This window comes from Sciurus carolinensis, chromosome 18, assembly GCF_902686445.1.
Source record: "Sciurus carolinensis chromosome 18, mSciCar1.2, whole genome shotgun sequence".
In the NCBI taxonomy this organism is placed as follows: Eukaryota; Metazoa; Chordata; class Mammalia; order Rodentia; family Sciuridae; genus Sciurus; species Sciurus carolinensis.
Genome location: NC_062230.1, coordinates 30,253,842 through 30,280,858, shown reverse-complemented (window position 1 = coordinate 30,280,858; position 27,017 = coordinate 30,253,842). Strand labels below are relative to the sequence as shown.

At 39.2% G+C, this 27,017-nt stretch overlaps 1 protein-coding gene across 1 annotated transcript in view; it reads left to right on the top strand.

The window, feature by feature from the left end:
• Nucleotides 1-22,820: 22,820 nt before the first annotated feature.
• Nucleotides 22,821-27,017, top strand: part of Rrn3 (RRN3 homolog, RNA polymerase I transcription factor) — a 31,539-nt gene continuing 27,342 nt past the window's right edge. The window contains exons 1-3 of the mRNA XM_047533950.1: nt 22,821-23,002; nt 24,585-24,690; nt 25,720-25,776. Coding sequence (XP_047389906.1) covers nt 22,914-23,002; nt 24,585-24,690; nt 25,720-25,776 — 252 coding nt within the window. The 5' untranslated portion in view covers nt 22,821-22,913. The remainder of the gene's footprint in view (nt 23,003-24,584; nt 24,691-25,719; nt 25,777-27,017) is intronic.

Genomic DNA, 27,017 nt, shown 5'->3' with positions numbered 1-27,017 from the left:
ACAGAATTTTAAAGGCCACGAGAGAAAAGAATCAAATTACATTCAGAGGGAAACCAATAAGAATATCAGCAGATTTTTCAATCCAGACCCTAAAAGCTAGAAGGGCCTGGAACAACATATACCAAGCCCTGAAAGAAAATGGATGCCAACCAAGAATCTTATACCCAGCAAAACTTACCTTCAAATTTGACGATGAAATAATATCCTTCCATGATAAACAAAAGCTAAAGGAATTTACAAAAAGAAAGCCAGCATTACAGAACATTCTCAGCAAAATATTCCATGAGGAAGAGATGAAAAACAACGATGCAAATCAGCAACAGGAGGCGCTAGCCTAAAGGAATAGCCAAATAAAGGAGAAACCAAATCATGTCAAAAACAAATATGAGTCAATTGACTGGGAATACAAATCATATCACAATAATAACCCTGAATGTTAATGGCCTGAATTCATCAATCAAAAGACACAGACTGGCAGATTGGATTAAAAAGAAAAATCCAACAATATGCTGCCTGCAAGAGACTCATCTCATAGAAAGAGACACCCATAGACTAAAGGTGAAAGGATGGGGAAAAACATACCATGCACACGGACACAGCAAAAAAGCTGGAGTATCCATCCTCATCTCAGATAATGTGGACTTCAAACCAAAACTAGTCAGAAGGGATAAAGAAGGACATTACATGCTGCTTAAGGGAAGCATAAATCAGCAAGACATAACAATCATAAATATCTATGCCCCGAACATTGGCTCATCCACGTACGTCAAACAAATCCTTCTCAATTCCAGAAATCTAATAGACCACAACACAATAATACTAGGCGATTTTAACACACCTCTCTCACCACTGGATAGATCGTCCAAACAAAAATTGAATAAAGAAACTATAGATCTCAACAACACAATCAGCAATTTAGACTTAACGGACATATATAGAATATACCATCCAACAAAGAATGAATACACTTTCTTCTCAGCAGCACATGGATCCTTCTCTAAAATAGACCATATTTTATGCCACAAAGCTACTGTTAGTAAATACAAGAAGATAGAGATACTACCTTGTACTCTATCAGATCATAATGGATTGAAATTAGAAATAAATGACAGAATAAAAAACAGAAACTTCTCCAATACCTGGAGACTAAATAATACACTATTATATGATGAATGGATAACAGAAGACATCAGGAGGGAAATAAAAAAATTCTTAGAAGTAAACGAGAACAAAGACACATCATATCAAAATCTCTGGGACACTATGAAAGCAGTACTTAGAGGAAGATTTATTTCATGGGGTGCATTCAAAAAAAGAAGTAGAAATCAACAAATAAACGACTTAACACTACAGCTCAAAGCACTAGAAAAAGAAGAGCAGACCAATACCAAAAGTAGTAGAAGACAGGAAATAGTTAAAATCAGAGCCGAAATCAACGAAATCGAAACAAAAGAAACAATCGGAAAAATTAACAAAATAAATAGTTGGTTCTTTGAAAAAATAAATAAAATTGATAAACCCTTAGCCACACTAACAAAGAGAAAGAGGGAGAAAACTCAAATTACTAAAATTCGGAATGAACAAGGAAACATCACAACAGACACGAGTGAAATACAAAACATAATTAGGAGCTATTTCGAAAATCTATACTCCAACAAAACAGAAAACCTCGAAGACATCAACAAATTTCTAGAGACATATGAACTACCTAAACTGAACGAGGAGGACATACACAACTTAAATAAACCAATTTCAAGCAATGAAATAGAAGAGGTCATCAAAAGCCTACCAACAAAGAAAAGTCCAGGACCAGATGGGTTCTCAGCCGAGTTCTACAAAACCTTTAAAGAAGAGCTCATTCCAATACTCCTCAAACTATTCCATGAAATGGAAGAGGAGGGAACCCTATCAAACTTGTTCTATGAAGCCAATATCACCCTGATACCTAAACCAGACAGAGACACATCGAGGAAAGAAAATTTCAGACCAATATCCTTAATGAACATCGATGCAAAAATTCTCAACAAAATTTTAGCAAATCGCATACAAATATATATTAAAAAGATAGTGCACCACGATCAAGTGGGTTTTATCCCAGGGATGCAAGGTTGGTTCAACATTCGGAAATCAATAAATGTCATTCACCATATCAACAGACTTAAAGTTAAGAATCACATGATTATTTCAATAGATGCAGAAAAAGCATTTGATAAAATACAGCATCCCTTCATGCTCAAAACACTAGAAAAAATTGGGGTAGTGGGAACATTCCTAAACATTATAAAGGCCATCTATGCTAAGCCCATGGCTAATATCATTCTAAATGGTGAAAAACTGAAAGCGTTCCCCCTAAAAACTGGAACAAGGCAGGGATGCCCTCTTTCACCACTTCTATTCAACATCATCCTTGAGACTCTAGCCAGAGCAATCAGACAAACCAAAGAAATTAAAGGGATACGAATAGGAAAAGAAGAACTCAAACTATCCCTGTTCGCTGATGACATGATTATATATTTAGAGGAACCTGGAAATTCCACCAGAAAACTTTTAGAACTCATAAGTGAATTCAGTAAAGTAGCAGGTTACAAGATCAATGCTCATAAATCCAATGCATTTTTATACATAAGTGATGAATCTTCAGAAAGAGAAATTAGGAAAACTACCCCATTCACAATAGCATCGAAAAAAATAAAATACTTGGGAATCAATCTCACAAAAGAGGTGAAAGACCTCTACAATGAGAACTACAGAACACTAAAGAAAGAAATTCAAGAAAACCTTAGAAGATGGAAAGATCTTCCATGTTCCTGGATAGGCAGAATTAATATCGTCAAAATGGCTATACTACCTAAAGTGCTATACAGATTCAATGCAATTCCAATTAAAATCCCAATGATGTACCTTGCAGAAATAGAGCAAGCAATTATGAAATTCATCTGGAAGAATAAAAAACCTAGAATAGCTAAAGCAATCCTCAGTAGCAAGAGCGAAGCAGGGGGTATTGCAATACCAGATCTTCAACTCTACTACAAAGCAATAGTAACAAAACGGCATGGTATTGGTACCAAAATAGACAGGTAGATCAATGGTACAGAATAGAGGACATGGACACAAACCCAAATAAATACAATTTTCTCATACTAGACAAAGGTTCCAACAATATGCAATGGAGAAAAGATAGCCTCTTCAACAAATGGTGCTGGGAAAACTGGAAAACTATATGTAATAGAATGAAATTAAACCCCTATCTCTCACCCTACACAAAACTCAACTCGCAATGGATCAAGGACCTCGGAATCAGACCAGAGACCCTGCATCTTATAGAAGAAAAAGTAGGTCCACATCTTCAACTTGTTGGCTTAGGATCAGATTTCCTTAACAGGACTCCCATAGCACAAGAAATAAAAGCAAGAATCAACAACTGGGATAGATTCAAACTAAAAAGCTTTCTCTCAGCAAAGGAAACTATCAGAAATGTGAAGAGAGAGCCTACAGAGTGGGAGAATATCTTTGCCAACCATACCTCAGATAGAGCGCTAATTTCCAGAATCTATAAAGAACTCAAAAAACTCTACACGAAGAATACAAATAATCCAATCAACAAATGGGCTAAGGAAATGAACAGACACTTCACAGAAGAAGATGTACAAGTAATCAACAGATATATGAAAAAATGTTCAACATCTCTAGTAATAAGGGAAATGCAAATCAAAACTACCCTAAGATTTCATCTCACCCCAATTAGAATGGCGATTATCAAGAATACAAGCAACAATAGGTGTTGGCGAGGATGTGGTGAAAAAGGAACACTCATACATTGCTGGTGGGGTTGCAAATTAGTGCAGCTACTCTGGAAAGCAGTGTGGAGATTCCTCAGAAAGCTTGGAATGGAAACACCATTTGACCCAGCTATCCCACTCCTTGGCCTATACCCAAAGGACTTAAAATCAGCATACTACAGAGATACAGCCACATCAATGTTCATTGCTGCTCAATTCACCATAGCCAGATTGTGGAACCAACCTAGATGCCCTTCAGTTGATGAATGGATAAAGAAACTGTGGCATATTTATACAATGGAATATTACTCCGCAATGAAGAATGATAAAATTATGGCATTTGTAGGCAAATGGTTGAAATTGGAGAATATCATGCTAAGTGAGATAAGCCAATCTCAAAAACTAAAGGACGAATGATCTCGCTGATAAGCGGATGAGGACATATAATAGGGGGTGGGACGGGCTAGCATTAGGTTTAGGGTTAGGTTTAGAGTTAGGCTAAGGAGAGCGGTAAGAATGAAGGAAAGAAGGACTGTGTAGAGGGAAAAGAGGGGTGGGAGGGGTGGGAGGGAGGGGGAAAATAAAATAAACATCATTACCCTATGTAAACGTAAAAAAATAAAAAAAATAAAAAAAAAAGAAGACAATTAAAAAAAAAAAAAAAAAAAAAAAGAACTCAAACTATCCCTATTTGCTGATGATATGATTGTATACTTAGAGGAACCAGGAAATTCCACCAGAAAACTTTTAGATCTCATAAGTGAATTCAGTAAAGTAGCGGGATATAAGATCAATGCACATAAATCTAAGGCATTTCTATACATGAGCGATGAATCTTCAGAAAGAGAAATTAGGAAAACTACCCCATTCATAATAGCTTCGAAAAAAATAAAATACTTGGGAATCAATCTCACAAAAGAGGTGAAAGACCTCTACAATGAGAACTACAGAACACTAAAGAAAGAAATTCAAGAAAACCTTAGAAGATGGAAAGATCTCCCATGTTCCTGGATAGGAAGAATGAATATTGTCAAAATGGCCATACTACCAAAAGTGCTATACAGATTCAATGCAATTCCAATTAAAATCCCAATGATGTACCTTACAGAAATAGAGCAAGCAATTATGAAATTCATCTGGAAGAATAAAAAACCCAGAATAACTAAAGCAATCCTTGGTAGAAAGAGTGAAGCAGGGGGTATCACAATACCAGATCTTCAACTCTACTACAAAGCAATAGTAACAAAAACGGCATGGTATTTGTACCAAAATAGAAAGGTGGATCGATGGTACAGAATAGAGGACACGGACACAAACCCAAATAAATACAATTTTCTCATACTAGACAAAGGTGCCAAAAATATGCAATGGAGAAAAGATAGCCTCTTCAACAAATGGTGCTGGGAGAATTGGAAATCCATATGCAACAGAATGAAACTAAACCCATATCTCTCACCATGCACGAAACTAAACTCAAAATGGATTAAGGATCTCAGAATCAGACCAGAGACCCTGCATCTTATAGAAGAAAAAGTAGGTCCAGAGCTTCAACATGTCGGCTTAGGACCAGACTTCCTCAACAGGACTCCCATAGCACAAGAAATAAAAGCAAGAATTAATAACTGGGATAGATTCAAACTAAAAAGCTTTCTCTCAGCAAAAGAAACTATCAGCAATGCGAAGAAAGAGCCTACAGAGTGGGAGAAAATCTTTGCTAATCATACTTCAGATAGAGCGCTAATCTCCAGAACCTATAAAGAACTCAAAAAACTCTACACCAAAAATGCAAATAATCCAATCGACAAATGGGCTAAGGAAATGAATAGACATTTCACAGAAGAAGATCTACAAGCAATCAACAAACATATGGAAAAATGTTCAACATCTCTAGTAATAAGAGAAATGCAAATCAAAACCACCCTAAGATTCCATCTCACCCCAATTAGAATGGCGATTATCAGGAATACAAGCAACAACAGGTGTTGGCGAGGATGTGGGGAGAAAGGTACACTCATACATTGCTGGTGGGGCTGCAAATTAGTGCAGCCACTCTGGAAAGCAGTATGGAGACTCCTTAGAAAACTTGGAATGGAACCACCATTTGACCCAGCTATCCCACTCCTTGGCCTATACCCAAAGGACTTAAAATCAGCATACTACAGAGATACAGCCACATCAATGTTCATTGCTGCTCAGTTCACAATAGCCAGATTGTGGAACCAACCTAGATGTCGTTCAATTGATGAATGGATAAAGAAAATGTGGTATATATATATACAATGGAATATTACTCTGCCATAAAGAATGATAAAATTATGGCATTTGCAGGCAAATGGATGAAACTGGAGAATATCATGCTAAGTGAGATAAGCCAATCTCAAAAAACCAAAGGAAGAATGAAATCACTAATAAGTGGATGAGGACACATAATGGGGGGTGGGAAGAGTTAGTGTTAGGGTTAGAGTTAGGTTTAGGGAGGGGGGCAAGAATGGAGGAAGGAAGAACTGTATAGAGGGAAAAGAGGGGTGGGAAGAGTTAGTGTTAGGGTTAGAGTTAGGTTTAGGGAGGGGGGCAAGAATGGAGGAAGGAAGAACTGTATAGAGGGAAAAGAGGGGTGGGAGGGGTGGGGGGAAGGGAAAAAATAACAGAATGAATCAAACATTACCCTATGTAAATTTATGATTACACAAATGGTATGCCTTTATGCCATGTACAAACAGAGAAACAACATGTATCCCATTTGTGTACAATAATAAAAAAAAAAATAAAAAAAAAAAGAATGATGTTGGCCATGGGCTTAACATAAATAGCCTTTACAATGTTCAGGCATGTTCCTAGTATCCCTATTTTTTCTAGTGTTTTGAGCATGAAGTGGTGTATTTTGTTCAATGCCTTTTCTGTGTCAATTGAAATAACCATATGATTCTTATCCTTAAGTCTATTGACATGATGGATTACGTTTATTGATTTACAAATGTTGAACCATCCTTGCATTCCTGGGATGAACCCCACTTGATTGTGGTGCACAATTTTCTTAATATGTTTTTGGATACTGTTTGCCAGTATTTTGTTAAGGATTTTGCATCTATATTCATCAAGGATATTGGTCTAAAATTTTCTTTCCTTGATGTGTCTTTGTCTGGTTGGGGTATGAGGGTGATATTAACTTTGTAGGATGAGTTTGGTAGGGTTCCCTCCTTTTCTATTTCCTGGAATACTTTGAGAAGTATTGGAATGAGTTCTTCTTTGAAGGTCTTGTAGAACTCGGCTGAGAATCCGTCTGGTCCTGGGCTTTTCTTGGATGGTAGGCTTTTGATGACTTCTATTTCATTGCTTGATATTGATCTGTTTAAATTGTGTATGTCTTCCTGGTTCAGTTTGGGAGGAGCATATGTTTCTAGAAATTTGTTGATGTCTTTGGTATTTTATATTTTGTTGGAATATAGATTTTCAAAGTAACTTCTCATTATGTTATGAATTTCAGTGGTGTTTGTCATGATATTTCCTTTTTCATCACAAATTCTAGTAATTTGAGTTTTCTCTTTCCTCCTCTTTGTTAGTGTGGCTAAGTGTCTATTTTGTTTACTTTTTCAAAGAACAAACTTTTTGTTTTGTCAATTTTTAAAATTATTTCTTTTGTTTCAATTTCATTGATTACAGCTCTGATTTTAATTATTTCCTGTCTTCTACTACTTTTGATGATGTTCTGTTCTTCTTTTTCTAGTGCTTTGAACTGGAATGTTAAATCATTCAGTTGTTGACTTTTTATTCTTTTCTTGAATGCACTCCATGCAATGAATTTTCCTCTTAGTACTGTTTTCATAGTGTCCCAGAGATTTTGATATGTTGTATTGTTCTCATTTACCTCTAAGAAATTTTTTATCTCCTCCCTGATATTTTCTGTGATCCATACTTCATTCAATAGCATATTATTTAGTCTCCTGGTGTTGGAGTAATTTGTTTTTTATTTTGTCATTGATTTCTAATTTCATTCCTTTATAATCTGATAGAACACAAGGCAGTATCTCTATTTTTAAAAATTTCCTAAGGGCTGCTTTGTGGCATTACATATGGTCTATTTTCAAGAAGGTTCCATGTGCTGCTGAGAAGAAAGTGTATTTGTTCATTGATGGATCGAATATTCTATATATGTCTGTTAAGTCTAGTTTATTGATTGTGTTATTGAGTTCTATGTTTTCTTTGTTTAGTTTTTGTTTGGAAGATCTATCCAGTGATGACGGCAGTGTGTTAAAGTCACCCAGAATTATTGTGTTGTGGTCTATTTGATTCCTATAATTGAGAAGGATTTGTTTGATGTACATGGATGCACAATTGTTTGGAGCATAAATATTTACAATCGTTATGTCTTCCTGATTTATGGTTCCCTTAAGCAGTATGAAATGTCCTTCTTTATCCCTTCAGACTAACTTTGACTTGAAGTCCACTTTATCTGAAATTAGGATGGAAAACCCGCCCCCCTTTTTTACTGAGTCCGTGCGCGTGGTAGTTTTTTTCCATCCTTTCACCTTTAGTCTGTGGATGTCTTTTTCTATGAGAGAGTCTCTCTCTCTCTCTCTCTCTCTCTCTCTCTCTCTTTTTTTTTTTGCGGTGCTGGGGATCGAACCCAGGGCCTTAGTGCTTGCAAGACAAGCACTCTACCGACTGAGCTATCTCCCCAGCCCGAGATGAGTCTCTTGAAGGCAGCATATTGTTGGATCTTTCTTTTTAATCCATTCTGCCAGTCTATGTCTTTTGATTGATGAGTTTAGGCCATTAATGTTCAGGGTTATTATTGACATATGATTTGTATTTCCAGTCATTTGGGCTTATTTTTGGTTTTTAACTTGGCTTGGTTTCTCCTTTGAATGGATTTTCCTTTAAGGTATTTCCTCCCTTTGCCGGCCTACATTGTTGTTTTTCATTTCCTCCTCATGGAATATTTTGTTGAGGATATTCTGTAGCGCAGGCTTTCTATTTGTAAATTCTTTTAACTTTTGTTTATCATGGAAGGATTTTATTTCATCTTCAATTCTGAAGGTTAGTTTTGCTGGGTATAGGATTCTTGGTTGGCTACCATGTTCCTTCAGAGCTTGAAATATGTTGTTCCAGGTCCTTCTAGCTTTTAGAGTCTGGGTTGAGAAGTCTGCTGCTATCCGTATTGGTTTCCCCCTGTATGTAATCTGCTGTTTTTCTCCTGCAGCCTTCAAAATCCTATCTTTATTTTGTATGTTAGGTATTTTCATTATAATGTGCGTTGGTGTGGCTCTGTTGTGATTTTGTGCATTTGGTGTTCTGTAAGCCTCTTGTATTTGATTTTCCATTTCATTCTTCAGGCTTGGGAAATTTTCTGATATTATTTCATCGAATAGGTTGTTCATTCCTTTGGTTTGTATCTCTGTGCCTTCCTCAATCCTGATAATTCTGAAATTTGGTGTTTTCATGATTTCCCATAGTTCTTGGAGATTCTGTTCATGATTTCTTATCATCTTCTCTGTTTGGGCAACTTTCTTTTCTTTTTTTTTTTTTTTTTTTTTTTGCGGTACTGGGGATCGAACTCAGGGCCTTGTGCTTTCGAGGCAAGCACTCTACCAGCTGAGCTATCTCCCCAGCCTGCAACTTTATTTTCAAGATTAAATATTTTGTCTTCATGGTCTGAGGTTCTGTCTTCCAAGTGGTCTAGTCTGTTGGTGATGCTTTCCATTGAGTTTTTTATTTGGTTTATTGTTTCCTTCATTTCAAGGATTTCCATTTTTTTTTTCTTGTTTGTTTGTTTGAGAATTTCTATCTCTTTGTTGAAATGATCTTTTGCTTCCTGCAGTTGCTCTTTCAACTGCTTATTGGTATGATCATTCATTGCCTATATTTGCTCTCTTATCTCATCCTTTGCTTCATAAATCATCTTAATCATGTATATAATCTGAAATCCTTTCCTGACATTTCTTCTACCATACTATCACTGGATTCTGTTAATATAGAATCTAGATTTGTTTGGATCATTTTTTCCCTTGTTTTTTCATGTTGTTCATGTATCTTCCCCTCTAGCACTGCAGATCTGGGGTATTGCAGTTTCCCCTCTATAGGCTTAGAGTGACCTTATAGGTCTCTAAAACATTTTCTTTAGGGGGAGATCAATATTAGCAGTGCCCAGTTCAGAGAGTATGTAACCCTAGACCAAATAACCCCTATGAGGACATTAACAATATTGTCATAATAAACATAATGAGTTCAATTATTATCTTCAGTATAACAAATCAATTTGTAATAAGGTCTGCAGTTTCTAATGGAGGACAAAGAGGATTTGGAGGGGTGTAGGATGTTGCTGTATGCGATAAGAAAAGAATATATAGAAGTTCTAGATAATAGAGTGAGAGTGTAACCAAAAGTAGTTGGTTGTTAGCATGGGAAAATGGAGCAAGAGACTGAGGAACAGGTAAACAAAAGGAAAAGAGAGTGGGAAAGTAAAGAAATAAAAACTTAAAATTTTTCAATAAGGAGAAAAAAGAAAGTCTACACTATAATAGTCATATAGTATTCAAACCTCTCAGTCTTCATTAGCCTGATGCATGAGAGGTACCTGACAATGAGCTTCCAGTCTCCAGCAGGCATCTCAGGATGGGATTTGCCCCACTTAAAGATGGGAGATACAGCTTCCAGGATTATCCAAGATGGCCCCTCTGGCTTCTAAATGTGTTGGCAAATGGGAGCTGCAGGTTGGGGTGTGGGTGTTGTCAGCTGGAGGTCCTGGAGGTGGGGTGCAGTTGGTCGGGCAGGGGTCCTGGAGGCGGGGTGCAGTCAGTCTGTCTGGGGGTCCTGGTGGTAGGGCACAGTCAGTTGGTCTGGGGGTCTTGGTGGCATGGAGCAGTCATTCAATGTGAGGGCCCTGGAGGCAGGGAGTGATCGTTCGGGCTGAGGGATTCTGGAGATGGGGCTCAGTCAGTTCGACCAGGGGTCCTATGGGACCTGGCTGTTGTCTCAAAATGGTGGCAGCCAAACATGCAGGTACTGTGACAGTGGACTTCCAGGCAATGGCAGGCAGTTGGCACTCCACTGGTGGTCTGCAGTTGGTCTGTTGACTGTTGTTGGATGATTGGGAGATGAACCTTGGGCAGTGGGCGATGGGTAGGTGAAATGCAGGTGATGGACAGGCAAGAGGCAGGGAAATGGTGGATGATAGGTGCCTGATAGTGAGCAATCTGCACTCAAAATGTGTCGATATGCTGGCAAACTGCAGGTGATCACAGTAGACAAATGGGGTAAACAGCAGGGGATTAATAAGTCGCAAAAACTGCCTCAAGAAACAGCTATCCTCTGCTTGAAACCTGAGTTACGGAGCGACAAGGAATGCAGCTTCCCTCTAGTCCCTATGTTATAATCTTCTTTGAAAAAATGACATGTAAATGGATTATGGGGACACTTACCTATAATACCAGCTACTTGGGGAGGCTAAAGCAGGGTGAATCTCAAGTGTGAGGTCAGCCTCAGCAATTTAGTGAGACCCTCAAAAACTTAGTAAAACCCTGTCTCAAATACAAAACTGGGGAGATAACTCAGTGATAAGCACCCCTGGTTCAATCCCCAGTAACCCTCTTCACCCATAGTAGGGTACTATGCAGAATTTGTACTGTTTCTGGTTCACTTTCAGGTTTCTCTGAAGTAGTTAATGTGCAAGTTAAAATTTGATTTTACAAGTTTATAGAATCCTTGAAGTCTGGAATCATCCCTCTTTTGGTTTCTCTCACAGGACATGCAAAATATAAGCATTTTTGATTTAGTTTTATTCTTCTAGTAATTAAGGTCATACTTAATATTACCCAGAATAAGAATCTATTTTCTGTTCAACCCTGTTCTGAACATTTGGTTTGATTTCTTTGCCGTAGTCGAAACTCATTTGTGAAAAGTCTCAGGGTGGTGACAGTGTTTAAACAAAATAACAAAGCTCAGAGTCTCATTTTTATTTTTGGTCTTAACCAAGATTATTAAAACTTGAGGTGCCGGGCTTGTAGCTCAGTGGTAAAATGCTTGCCTACCACGTGTGAGGCACTGGGTTTGAGCTTTAGTTCCACATAAAGATAAATAAATAAATAAAATAAACTTATTGGTCCATCTACAACTTAAAAATAAAACTTGAGTTTCTTCCAATTTTACATTTAGTCCATACTAAGTGCTAACTACCATAGGGGACACAAAGATGATTTAATCTCTGCAAGAAATCATTTCCTTTTTCTTGGTTTTTACTATTGTACAGCAAGAAATTACAGAGCTAAATGGTCTAGAACTGGATTATCAAGACCTAAGTAATTAGGTATTGATTGTAGTTTTTTAAAAAGTTGAAAAAGTCACAGGAAGCAAACTGTGATAAACAATTAATGAATTCTTTTCCACAGTATATCTGCTATGATCTGAATGTATCATCCAAAATTCATGTCAAAAGTTTAATCAAGTGGGCTGCGGATATGGCTCGGTTGGTAGAGTGCTTGCCTCACAAACACAAGGCCCTGGGTTCAATCCCCAGCACCACAAAAAAAAAAAAAAAAAGTTTAATCAATATTAAGAGGTAGGGCCTTAGGAAGTGATCAAGCCTTGAGGGCAGAGTCCTCATGAATGTGATTAGCAATCTTATAAAAGGGTGAAAAGAGGGAGGTCTTTAGTCTTCTGTCTCTTCTGCCATGGTCCTGGAGAAGACACAGCATTCGTTCCCTGGAATGCAGGAAAAGGTACCATCTTGGAAGCAGCTGCTGGACCCTTGCCAGACACCAAACCTGCTAGTGCCTTGATCTTGGACCTCCCAGCCTTCAAACTGTAAGAAATACATTTCTATTGTTTCAAGTTATCCAGCCTCAGGTATTTTGTTATAATAGCATGAAGGGACTAAGATGGTGTCCATCTCTCTTATTTGTCTCACAGGTCCTTTCTCACTTAATTGCAACTACATCAAGTATCCACAAAGAGTTCTAAAATAGCTCAAGAAATAAATTATTCCCATTTTATAGATAAGGATACCACAATTCTGAGAATATAAGGCAGTTGTCCAAAAAAACACAGAAAAAATTACAAAGCAAGAGTTGTTTTTGGTTTGAAACAAGGTCTTGCCATGTTGCCCAGATTGGCCTCAAACTCTTGGGCTAAGGGATTCTCCTGCCCCAGCCTTCTGAGTAGCAGAGATCCCATGCCAAAGCTGGGATCTGAATCCTACTCCATGTGACTCTGGGTTCTAAAGGGAGAAATTCCATCAGTAAAACCAATGGAATAATTTCAAATACAAAAACATTTAAAAATTAATCTTGTTAAATACAATAACTTGACCTTCCCTTACTTCATGTGAGTTATACTTCATTGCATCAAATAAACATAGAAGACTATTTAGTCATCTGAACAAAAAAGAAAACTCCATTTTGACAAGTATGAAATATACCAAACATTGGAAATCACATCCTCAAAATAAGACAGAAAAAATAAACACATAAAAAGAAACTAGAAGTCAGGTGTGGTGGCACATGCCTGTAATCCCAGCGTCTTGGGAGGCTGAGGCAGGAGGATTTCAAATTCAAGACTAGCCTCTCCAACTTACCCCTAAGCAATTTAGTGAGACCCTGTCTCAAAATAAAAAATAAAAAGTGCTGGGGTGTAGCTCAGTGGTAAAGCACTCCTGGGTTCAGTCCCTAGTACCAAAAACAAAAAAATAAACATCAAAAAGAAATTGCATCATAGTGTAATTTCAGACTTAACATGGCATGACTAAGACTCCTGGTCCTATGTGCACCTATGTGAATTTCCTACCATTTTTAACTCCTGTAACTTAGCTTTGTGTGACTAAAAGGACACAGAGGCCATTACTTAAAGTGATATAGTGCTTTTGGAAAAGTAGATATGGGCAATATTTAAGAGCTTGACTCATTATTTCAGCAGTCGTCTGGTTTGCTCAGTCTGAGAAAGATTCCTGGTTCTTGTTTCTGAGCTGAGCTGGAAGAGTTGAAACTGCTAGTAAAACCTGTGAGCTAGGTCAAAGCATACTGCACTAGGGCCTGTGCTCTTTCCACTCTGACATTCTTGCTCATACAGTGCTTTACAGTTAAATACAGTATGTATTTAACATTATTTTCATAAATAGGAAAATTGATCATAAAACTAAATACAGTTCTAAGGTTTTCTCCTCTATCATAGAGTAAATTTTTAATTTTCTGTATGTGTATCAGTTTATACATGGTTAATTGCTATTATTTATTTCCTCTGAAACTTAACATCCATTCACCTTAGATTTATGTACATTGGGTGTGGTGGTACACCCCTGTAAACCCAGCTACTAGGGAGCCTGAGGCAGGAGGATTCAAATTGGAGGCCAGTCTGGGAAATTTAGTGATATTCTGTCTCAAAATTAAAAAATTGAAAAGGCTGAGGATGTAGCTCAGTGGTAGAGCATTTGCTTGCCTTGTGCATGGACCTGGGTTCAATCCCCAGCACTAAAAGAAGAAAACAGAAAAGATTTTTGTACCTTTGTGTTTTCCTTTACCAAAGGACTGACACAGAGCTATTTTAATATACAGAAGGAAAGGGACTGAGTATTTACATAATGAAAGGATTTCCAGGTTTATCTCAGGATTGTAATTTTGGCTGTGTACTCTCAGCTACCACTACTCCTCCAATGACTGTCACCTTTGCCCTGCACTATAAGATTAAAAGCTATATTTACATTGTCTACTCTTGGTTTCAAAGCACTACCCCCTCACAGCCTCCTCTGAACTGTCCCTTCTTGGTTCTCAGATCTCAGTTATTTTCTCAGAGAAGACTTCCATGGCCTTTTTGTTTTGGGGGGGTGCTACTGAGGATTGAATCCAGTGGTGGTTAACCACTGAGCTACACACCGAGTCCCTTTTATTTATCTATTTTTTTTATTTTTAAAATTTTTGTTGTTGTTATAGATGGACAGAATGCCTTTATTTGCTTATTTTTATGTAGTTCTAAGGATCAAACCCAGCGCCTTACACATGCTAGGCAAGCGCTCTACCACTGAGCCCCAGCCCCAGCCCTACCCTTTATTTTTTGAGACAGTTTCTCCCTAAGTTGCTGAGGCTGACCTTGAACTTGTGATCCTCCTGCCTCAGCCTCCTGAGGGACTGGGATTATAGGTGTGCACCACCATGCCCTGCTTTTCATCACCTTCTTAAAAAGGCAAATGCTGTCCATACAGCAGCATGTTATCTCCTTAAAATGGCTTAATTGTTTTGTAAATGTATGTTTGATCAGTGTTTCACTTGTTAGATAGAAAGCTTCATGAAGCCAAGGACCATTTTTTATTGTCATATACCCCCAATGCCTACCTCAGAGTCTGGTAATTAGATATTTAGTAAATATTTATGGATGAATATAGATGTTAATTACTATCAGATTGAAAGCCTGTAGACAAGATGAAGCTGAGTTTAGGCAGTCCCTGCCAATCAAAGACCATTTAGCAAGACAGATAAAGCTGCTTTCTGAAATTATGCCAATAAAAGAATAGAAAATACATTATTGTTTCACAAGTTCATTCAGATACAGTTGCCTTCTAATGAATTTTTTTAGGGGGGAGAATCAAGGTTTTTTTTTTTTTTTTTGGTGCTAGGGATTGAACCCACGGCCTTGTGCTTACAAGGCAAGCACTCTACCGACTGAGCTATCTCCCTAGCCCCTCAAGGTACGTTTTTGACCATTCTTCCAGTAAATATCTGAGAAATATTTCAATTGGGAATTAACAGCATCCATCTCCTGTATAGTTTTACCATTGTTTTCTAGCAGAATAAAATGGTAAATGATTAATTTGCTGTTCAGTTTGGCTCGAGTATGCCTCTGTACTTGAGTGCTTATGTGAGGAACTAAAACCTCACTGGTCCATAAGCTAACTGAAAGCCTATCTTAGGAGTAAACTCTTGTAATATAGCTGAATCTGAGCCAATCACAGCTGCCAAGCTTCAGTCCATCACAGACACTGATGAGACCAGGTTCAAATAAGGCAAATGACCAGGCACTGTAAACAATCCAGCTGTCTCTGCACATCATTTCTGTTTTCTGTCCATAAATGGTGCCTGACCCATTGCAGGCTGGAGTTCTCTAAACCTGTTCTGGTTCAGAGGACTACCTGATGAATGAATTGTTCTTTGCTCAATTAAACACTGTTAAATTCAAATTGTCTAAAGTTTTTCTTATGTCTATGTTCTCTAAGAATATTAAAGTAAAATGGAAATTTTATACTATTCAGTTTTGCATATTTTATTTTACTTTCTTGTTCTCTAATTGTTTCAAATATGTTTTGTGTTTCTATCCATGGTTCTTGATTGGGATAATTTTGCCCCTCAGGGGACTTTTGACAACGTCTAGAGACATTTTTCCTTGTCATGAGCCAGAGGAAAGGAATGCTACCATTTAGTGGGCAGAGGCCAGAGATAGTGCTAAAAAACTAGAATTCACAGGACAACCCCCTGCCCTCACAACAGAATTGTCTGACCCAAACTATCAATAGTGCCAAAGTTGACAAGTGAAACCGCTTTACACTTTTCTAATGTGGAGGAAGTCTCTAAATTAATGTTGTTTTTTTTTTTTTCTTTTTCAGTACGGCAGATTAAATCCCAGTCTTGCACATGCTAGGCAAGCAAGCTACTACTAAGCTACCTACATTTTCAGTCTTTCAAAAATTTATATCAGGTTCTCATTAAGTTGCCCAGATTGGCCTTAAACTTGAGATCCTCCTACCTCACCCTTCTGAGTAGTTGGGACTACAGTGTGCCACCACACCCAACTTTCTAGCCAGTGTTGACTGGATTACAGGAGGGCACTGGACTAAAATTTGGTTCATGGAAAATTCTCTTTTGATGCCTTATAATTTTCTTGTATCCTTTGAACGATTCTCTTCTAGCTAGTTAGTTTCTGTTACTTTTAAGCTAAAGGCTTTAACCAAAAGAACTACCTTAGGGATTGTTGTAAAATTCATTTTTCAGAGACAGGCATGGCGGCATTTGCCTGTAATCCCCACCAAGCTGCAGTCTGAGGCAGTTAAAGGTTCGGGACAACCTTGATGCAACTTAGTGAAACTTTGTCTCAAAAAAAAAAAAAAAAAAAAGGTTGTGGGTGTAGCTTAGTACTGCAGGGGGAAAAAATCAGCCTTTCCTTTGTGAAAGATTGTTTTTACAATAGTTTAATGGGTCTTCTAGGTACGTGAAAATAAGTCAAAATTTCATTTTGGAATGAAATCAACAATTATGGTGCACAGTAATGTAAAAAGACAACTACATCACAGACGAGGCAGGTAGCATCTTAATGCTTGTGTCCTTTTTTGTTGTTCAGTTTTGAGGACAGGGTCTTTATTTTCTTTAAGACTGGTGTCAAAGGAAGATGTGGAGTCTGCCAGCATATCCACACCTTTTTGAGTGCATTTTGCTCACTGTCAGGCGCCTATCATCCACCATTTCCCTGCCTCTTGCCTGTCCTTCGCCTACATTTCACCTACCCATCACCCGCCGCCTGAGGTTCACCTCCCGATCATCTGACAGCAGGCAGCAAACTGACCGCAGCCTGCAAGTGGAACCCCAGCTGCCTGCTGCTGCCTGAAAGTTCACTGTCACAGTACCTGCAGGATCCCTCAGCCCAATCGATCATTCCCTGCCTCCGGGGCTCTCACTGACTGCTCCCTGCCACCAGGACCCCCAGACTGACTGACCATGCCCTATCACCAGGACCCCCAGATGAACTGATTGCTCTCTGCCTCCAGGATCCCACTACCAGACTGACCACGCCCCACCTCCAGGACCCCTGCCTGACCAACCGCACCCAGCCTCCAGGACCTCCAGCGGACCATTCCCACACCCCAACCTGCAGCTCCCCATTTGCCAACACATTTGGAAGCCAGAGCGACCATCTTGGATAATCCTGGAAACCGTAGCTCCAATCTTTTTTTTTTTTTTAGGTTTTTTTTTTTATTATTGTATACAAATGGGATACATGTTGTTTCTCTATTTGTACATGGAGTCAAGGCATACCATTTGTGTAATCATAAATTTACATAGGGCAATGTTGTTTGATTCATTATTTTTTTCCCTTCCCCCCCACCCCTCCCACCCCTTTTTTCCCTCTACACAGTCCTTCTTTCCTCCATTCTTACCACCCTCCTTATCCCTAACCCTAAACCTAACGCTAACCCCTCCCACCCCCCATTATATGTCCTCATCCACTTATCAGCGAGATCATTCGTCCTTTAGTTTTTTGAGATTGGCTTATTCACTTAGCATAATATTCTCCAATTTCATCCATTTGCCTGCAAATGCCATAATTTTATCATTCTTCATTGCGGAGTAATATTCCATTGTATATATATGCCACAGTTTCTTTATCCATTCATCAACTGAAGGGCATCTAGGTTGGTTCCACAATCTGGCTATGGTGAATTGAGCAGCAATGAACGTTGATGTGGCTGTATCTCTGTAGTATGCTGATTTTAAGTCCTTTGGGTATAGGCCAAGGAGTGGCGTAGCTCCAATCTTTAGGTGGGGAAAATCCCATCCTGAGATACCTGCTGGAGACTGGAAGCTCATTGTCAGGTACCTCTCATGCATCAGGCTGCTGAAGACTGAGAGGTTTGAATACTATATGACTATTACAGTGTAGGCTTTCTTTTTTCTCCTTATTGAAAAATTTTAAGTTTTTATTTCTTTACTTTCCCACTCTCTTTTCCTTTTGTTTACCTGTTCCCTCAGTCTCTTTCTCCCTTTTCCCATGCTAACATCCAATTTCTTTTGATTATACTCTCACTCTATTATCTAGAACTTCTATATATTCTTTTCTTATCCCATTAACAGCTACATCCTACACCCCTCCACATCCTCTTTGTCCTCCATTAGAAACTGCAGACCTTATTGCAAATCTATTTGTTATACTGAAGATAATAATTGAACTAATTCTGTTTATTATGACAATATTGTTAGTGTCCTCATAGGGGCTATTTGGTCTAGGGTTGCATACTCTCTGAACTGGGCACTGCTAATATTGATCTCCCTCTAAAGAAAATGTTTTGGAAACCTATAGGGTCACTATAAGCCTATAGGGGGGAAACTGCAATACCCCAGATCTGCAACTGTAGGAAGCAAAAGATAATTTCAACAAAGAGATAGAGATTCTCAAACAAACAAACAAATAAGAAAAAAAAATGGAAATCCTTGAAATGAAGGAAACAATAAACCAAATAAAAAACTCAATGGAAAGCATCACCAACAGACTAGACCACTTGGAAGACAGAACCTCAGACAATGAAGACAAAGTATTTAATCTTGAAAATAAAGTTGCCCAAACAGAGAAGATGATAAGAAATCATGAACAGAATCTCCAAGAACTATGGGAAATCATGAAAACACCAAATTTAAGAATTATCGGGATTGAGGAAGGCACAGAGATACAAACCAAAGGAATGAACTACCTATTCAATGAAATATCAGAAAATTTCCCAAGCCTGAAGAATGAAATGGAAAATCAAATACAAGAGGCTTACAGAACACCAAATGCACGAAATCACAACAGATCCACACCAAGGCCCATTATAATGAAAATACCTAACATACAAAATAAAGATAGGATTTTGAAGGCTGCAGGAGAAAAACAGCAGATTTCATATAGGGGGAAATCAATATGGATAGCAGCAGACTTCTCAACCCAGACTCTAAAAGCTAGAAGGGCCTGGAACAACATATTTCAAGCTCTGAAAGAACATGGTTGCCAACTAAGAATCCTACACCCAGCAAAACTAACCTTCAGAATTGAAGATGAAATAAAATCCTTCTATGATAAAAAATAGAAAGCCTGCGCTACAGAATATCCTCAACAAAATATTCCATGAGGAGGAAATGAAAAACAACAATGTAGGTCAGCAAAGGGAGGAAATACCTTAAAGGAAAATCCATTCAAAGGAGAAACCAAGCCAAGTTAAAAACCAAAAATAAGCCCAAATGACTGGGAATACAAATCACATGTCAATAATAACCCTGAACGTTAATGGCCTAAACTCATCAATCAAAAGACACAGACTGGCAGAATGGATTAAAAAGAAAGATCCAACAATATGCTGCCTTCAAGAGACTCATCTCGGGCTGGGGAGATAGCTCAGTCGGTAGAGTGCTTGTCTTGCAAGCACTAAGGCCCTGGGTTCGATCCCCAGCACTGCAAAAAAAAAAAAAAAAAAAGAGAGAGAGAGAGACTCTCTCATAGAAAAAGACATCCACAGACTAAAGGTGAAAGGATGGAAAAAAACTACCAAGTGCACGGACTCAGTAAAAAAGGGGGGCGGGTTTTCCATCCTAATTTCAGATAAAGTGGACTTCAAGTCAAAGTTAGTCAGAAGGGATAAAGAAAGACATTTCATACTGCTTAAGGGAACCATAAATCAGGAAGACATAACGATTGTAAATATTTATGCCCCAAACAATGGTGCATCCATGTACATCAAACAAATTCTTCTCAATTTTAGGAATCAAATAGACCACAACACAATAATTCTGGGTGACTTTAACACACTGCTGTCACCACTGGATAGATCTTCCAAACAAAAACTAAACAAAGAAAACATAGAACTCAATAACACAATCAATAAACTAGACTTAACAGACATATATAGAATATTCCATCCATCAGTGAACAAATACACTTTCTTCTCAGCAGCACATGGAACCTTCTTGAAAATAGACCATATGCAATGCCACAAAACAGCCCTTAGGAAATTTTAAAAAATAGAGATACTGCCTTGTGTTCTATCAGATTATAATGGATTGAAATTAGAAATCAATGACAAAATAAAAAACAGAAATTACTCCAACACCAGGAGACTAAATAATATGCTATTGAATGAAGCATGGATAACAGAAAACATCAGGGAGGAGATAAAGGAAGATGTGATTCTGGGGAAGGCAAAACTGGATAAAGGAGGCTTTTATCTCAGCAAGATTAGGTGGCCCATGGATCAGGTTGACTGAATAGGATCCGTAAAGAAGGGGCATGACTACAGAACTCTAACAGTAAATTATGCAATTTAGTTTTACGTGTGTCCTTCCCATTCTGTACCCCTACCTTCTGGGATTAAACCCAGGGCCTTGTACATGCTAGTAAGTGTGCTACCACTAATCTATTCTCAGTTCTATTTTAATTTTTCCTAGTGTTATATTCAGGGTTCCATTTAAAATATGTATTTTTTTTAACATAGCAGCTTAGTCTTTGTTTTTTGAACCTTTCACATTTACTCTTTTATTCATTCACTTATTTGTTCATTCAGCAGATGGGTCCTCCTGGTGAGTGCATCTTTCCACTGTGAGACTGAATGCTCCACAGGCTGGGGCTCCATTGAACAGCCTAGTCTTATCTGTGCTTTGGAAAAATAAGCAGCTATGGTGAAGCTTAAGGAGGGGCTATTGCTGGGAGTGTATACTGGTACAGCCACTTTGGAAAACTTTTTCTTTTTCATATTCAAATAATGGAATGCATTATGACAAAATAAACCAAACTTATATACAGCAGGGATGTGAAGTATACTGTTGAAAAAAAGTAGTAGCATGATATAGCATGGTAATAATTCTTTTAAATTTAACGATAAGCAAAAATGAATAGTACATTGGTGGCTGGTTGTGTAGGTTGGTGGTAGAACCTGTGCATGCTCTAGTCCTAGGTTCAATCCCTAGCACCAAAACTAACAAACAAAAACCATTGTTTAGGAATATATGTGGTATTTACATAAAAAAAAAACTAAAACTGATTTTTGAAAAATCAGGATAGTGATTACCTTTGAGAATACAGCATGGAGAAAATTATATCTAGAAACTTAAATAGTGCTGAGTAATCTATTTTTTACATTATTTGGCACATTCGCAGGTGTTCTTTTTAAAATAACATTCTTTTTCACATGTTTGACTTTTATTTTTTATTTTTTATTCATTTTTATTGTAAACAAATGGGATACATCTTCTCTGTACATGAAGTAGAGGCATACCGTTTTTGTAATCATACATTTACCTAGGGTAATAGTTTTTGATCCATTCTGTTATTTTTTTTCATTCCCCCTCACCATGTTCAACTTTTTAAACGAAATGATAAAATGAATTGCACGAGAGTTTAGTTACACTTCTACTGACACGAATTGTGCCCGTGAACGGTATCTAGCTTTGTTTTGGGGGTGCGGTGGAAGCGATTTCTGCGACAACAGCTCTCTTGGAGTATCCTCGTGAGCTAGAAGCCAGTTATTTCTCCATTCTTGGGACACTGATGATTTCTAATATTTTCCTGGAACTCCAAAGCACTGTCAACTGGAGACAGCAGAAAGTTAGTGATTTGACAGTTTAACAGAACTAGTCTTTATATTTAACAAGCTGCTGTAGCTGGTTTTATGCATTACTAGTGATACACAGTTTCCAAAAGTTCTACTTTTCCCTCTTAGGTCCTGAGCAGTCCCCAGGCCTTGGCCTCTGCAGTTCCCTTTGCCTGGAAGAGCCCTCTCACTGCTGGTTGGCCTGGCTGACTTCGTCCTCCTTTTCCAGACGCGTAGCTGGGGCTCAGCAGTACAGCTTAAGCACGGTCAAGGCTAACGCTCCAGAAACTGTCGCTTCTGATTTTTCACCACGGTCCGGAGGCTCTGAGTAGGTCACTTGGTGGAGGAGCAGATTACCTTGGGCGTCCATAAGGAGGGGCAGTGGCACGAGGCCGGCTCCTGGGACTCGCCGTAGGGTTCGAAGCCCCTTCTGCGGGGGGCTGGGTTAATTACAGGGCTGTTTAACTGAGGGAGGTTCTGACTCCAGGAAACCGATACTCGGGGCTGTGCGCCACGGCCGTGCGCTTGGGTGTCCCGACCCTTCCTTTGGGATCCGCAAGACCTGGCACAGCCGCTGCCCAGCGCGCTGCGGCCGGGAACACGCCCCCAGTGCCCGGGTAGAGAAAGTCCTCCGAGTGGAAGGAGGGGCCTGGCGGGGGCGGCGGCGCTCCAGCCCCGCGGCCTCTCGATGCTCTCCCCACGTGGGGGCTCTGATTGGTGGAAGGCTGCCGCTCGCCAGAGCGACTTCCGGGACAGAGGCGCAGGGGAGGAGAGGTGCCTGGAAGCAGGAGGATTTCCGGCGCGAAGCGCAGCCGTCGCGCCATCCCGGCGCGATGGCGGCCCAACTACTTCACACGCGGTTGCCTGGGGAGGGCGCCGCTTCGGCTTCAGCGGTCACCACGCTCAGCGCGTCGCGGACTGGGTAAGATTCGGGCCGTTTGCGTCTGCGGCTGTGGGGCTAAGCCCACAGCGTCGGTGACGGGGGAGCAGATCGGAAAGGATCTGGGATACAGCTAATGGAGTGTGGTGGGAGCAGGGATGGAGGATCATCTCAGGTCCGCGAGAGTGAGCGCATTCCCCCGTCGTGTGTACTGGAGATGGGAGGGATAACGAGTCTGTTCTCTGGCCCCGTATCCCCCATTCATGCCTCTGACTCCCTCAGTGGGGCCCAGGCCTAGACACTGCCTGCTTCTGTACTCTTCCCTCACGCTTCTAGGTTTGGAAGGGATTCTCAAGGGTGTGGGTTTTCAGCTGAACGCTGTCACTGATGACAATTACTAGAAATTGGTTTGAAATGTTTCTACACACCTATGTATATTAACAGTCTTGCTGGACTTTTAAAAAGTCCTTAATCCCCATAAACTCTTGGGGTTTTTTTTTTTTTTTTTTTTGGTACTGGAGATTGAACCCATGGCGTTATGCTTGCGAGGCAAGCACTCTACCAACTGAGCTATCTCCCCAGCCCGGGGTTTAACTTTCAGAATAAGTAGGATGCTGTCCCCCCCACCCCCCACAAACCTGCCCAGTTTAAACAAGCAAACCTTGTAAAACACAACCTTATGTTCACATTTACTTATTTATTTGTAGCCCTGGGATTGAACCCGGGCCTGCTCTACCATTGAACTACAACTCCAGCCCTTTTTTATTTTTTATTTTGAGACAGGGTCTTGCTAAATTGTTGAGGCTGGTCCTTAACTTGCATCCTCCTGGCTCAGCTGGAATTACAAGTGTGCACCACTGTCATGGTCTCGTGATCATTTATTGAGTGCAAACTTAAACTGTGCTAGACACTGGGAACATTGGATAAGCAGAGACTGATGTTCTTGCTCTCAACAGTGCTTACAGTGTGCCAGTGAGACAATAAATAGAACAATAAATAAATGAATGAGATGATTTCACATAGTGATAAATACAACAGAGGAATGGAAGATATAAGGGACAGATCAGGTATATTAGAATTCTAATGGGGAAGGCCTCCAACATTTGAACTGCAGCTTGAATGAAGTGTTTCTGATCGTGTGAACAGCAAGTGAAATGGAACCAGCTTGACAAGTTTGAAGAACAGAAAAGACAGTATGCCTACAGTAAAATGAGTGGTTGGAGATGAGGTTAAAGAGGTAGGCAGGGGCCAGATTGATATGTGATCTTGTAGGATTATTGTGGAACTTTGTTATAAACTAAAGACCAGTGTAGGTTGGGGGATACAGCTCAGTATTTGCAGTGCAGCAGGAAGACTGTTTTTACTGAGTGAAGAATGACTTGTTGGGGGATAAGAGAGGAAGCAGAGAGACCATTTAAGAAATCTTAGCATAGTCTCCCAAAAGTTGTTGGTTCGGTAAATGCTGGCGATTATTATTTTTTTCTTATAGTACTGGGGATCTAATCCAGGACTCGTGTATGCTAGGCAAACACACTACTATTGAACTGCATCCCCAGTTGTGCCTACTATAATTTTTGTTTTTCTGTGTCATGAACTTAATAGTTTGATAATCTTGGTTCTACAGGATTTCAGATATGATTGCATTAGAGAATGAATTCTTCAATTCTCCCCCAAGAAAGACTGTTCGTTTTGGTGGAACTGTGACAGAAGTGTTGCTGAAATACAAAAAGGTAACAGGAGATGACGTGAGAGGTTTGGTTTTGTTCGTCACAATATGGCAAGAGCTTATAAACTAAAGACCAGTGTAGGGGTGAGGGGTACAGCTCAATATTAGAGCATGTGCTTAGCGTGAACAAGGCCGTGGGTTCAATTCCCAGAGCCAAGAAAAGAGTAATCTACTATAAATTTAAAAAATGAATTTTAGGTACCAATATTGCAATCAAATATTTAATAACATGTATGATACTGTCTTCTCAAAATTAGAGTAATAATGTCTTTGCTGAGGTCTCAGCTTCAAATGCTGTATTTACTTAGTATTTCTTGAGAACTTTAATAAGTGTTAGAATAAAAAAACTATTAGAACATTTTATTTCTTAAGAAATTAATTACCTAAGCACTACTTTGGAACAATAAACCAAATAGAAATTTTTGTTTTTGTGTTAGCTTTTCTTTACCAGTATTAAGAGTTTTAACCCAGGGCCTCACGAATACTGAGCAGGTGCTCTACCACTGAGCTACCTCCCCAGCCATTTTATTTTTATTTTAAGACAGGGTGTTACTATGATCCTTGGCCTCAAACTTTCTATTGTTCTGCCTTAGCTTTCTGAACAGTTGGTGTCTTTATGTTAATTTCCTAGCACTCCCACTAGATCTCAACAGTAGAAACATTTATATATAATATCCATGCATTTGAATGTTTACTATCTTAGTTCCCCTTGAATTAGATCATTATAATGCTTTTTTCCCCCTTATACTTTGAGAATTCTCAAGAATATCAACTGCAATATTCAAATGTCAGTACAAAAGTGTAGCTCAATATGAATGGTTTCAGAATTACTTGTCATTTGCTTTTTTTCGAAGCCCTCTTCCCCACTAACATGAATTTTTCAAATTTTTATAGTCATGATTTTATAATCACAAGTGATATGAAAGTTATAAGGTTATTTTTGCAGTTCATCTCATGCTGAAGTATAAGTAAAAGTTCTATTTTACAAGAAACCACAATAAGCATAATTGAATTTCCCCCCTTTCTTCTTAAGGGTGAAACAAACGATTTTGAGTTGTTGAAGAACCAGCTGTCAGATCCAAACATAAAGGTAACTTTCCTTTGGCCAGTAGCAAAGCATTGCCAGTTTAACAGGCATTAGTTTGTACTTTTGGTGTTAGAACTTCTCCCTATGATCCTATCTTGCTTTAACCCAGTAGTTCTCAACCAGGTCCCTTAGTGTGACAACCTAAGGGATATTTTGGCAATGCCTGGAGATATTTTTGGTTGTCATAATTGGGAGGGAGGGGTTTTGCTGGCATCTGATAGGTGGATGACAGAGATACTGAAAAATCAGGATAATAACAATGGAGGTTTTTCCAACATGGAGGTTTTTAAAGAGGATTCAGCGTGCTAATGTACAAGAAACAGCCTCTGACCCCAAGTACAGACTTCATAATTATTAGCTGTTACTCTGTTCCTGTTGACAGCATATGCTTCCTCGTTTCTCATTTACATTTCAGTCCACCGTTATCAGTGTGTAATTACCCTGGCAGAGAGGTGACCGGTGCTTTCCTGTGTGCTGATTGGAAGTCTTGTACTAATTCTTCATAGAGTTGGCACTGCTGGGTGTCCACTTCTAAAAACTGACCTGAGTGCCTGTGCTCCTCTTCTGTTATGATCCCGTAGCTGGATTCACTCTTTTGACAGTTCGTTAACTTTGGTGTTGATTGGGTTTCCAAACTCCCTCCCTTTCTCACTGTATACTCTTCCCTTGTGGTTACCTTTTGCCTCCTGGCTTTGGAATCTGTGTCCTTTGTTTCTGTAGCTCAGAGTGTTCTTTCAGGCTCAAGACTTGTTTCTTAATTATGTGTGGAATGTATTTACCCCAGAATTGTTATAGGTACTCCAAATTAGAAAGTCAGACTCATCTCCCTCCCAAACCTACTCTTCCAAAGCCCTCTGCATACTGCATATCCCTGCCCCCTCATACTGCAGACAGGGGTGCTTACTCATGAACTACATCCCCTCAATGCTTTTATTTTTCCTTTTTCCTTCAGGGCCAAGGACCAAACTCAGGGCCTTGGTGTGTGCTAGGCAAGTGCTCTGCCACTGAGATAAATACTCAACCCCTCTTCAAGCTTTTTTAAATTTTGAGATAGGGTCTTGCTGAGTTGCCAAGGCTAGCCATGAGTTTGTGGTCCTCCTGTCTCAGCTTCTGGATTCACTGATGTTACAGGTGTTACCACCACACCAACTTTTTTTCTTTTGTACCAGGGATTCCTCCCAAGGGTGCATCCTTAGCCCTTTTTAAAATTTTTTATTTTGAGGCAGGGTCTTGCTATGTTGCTT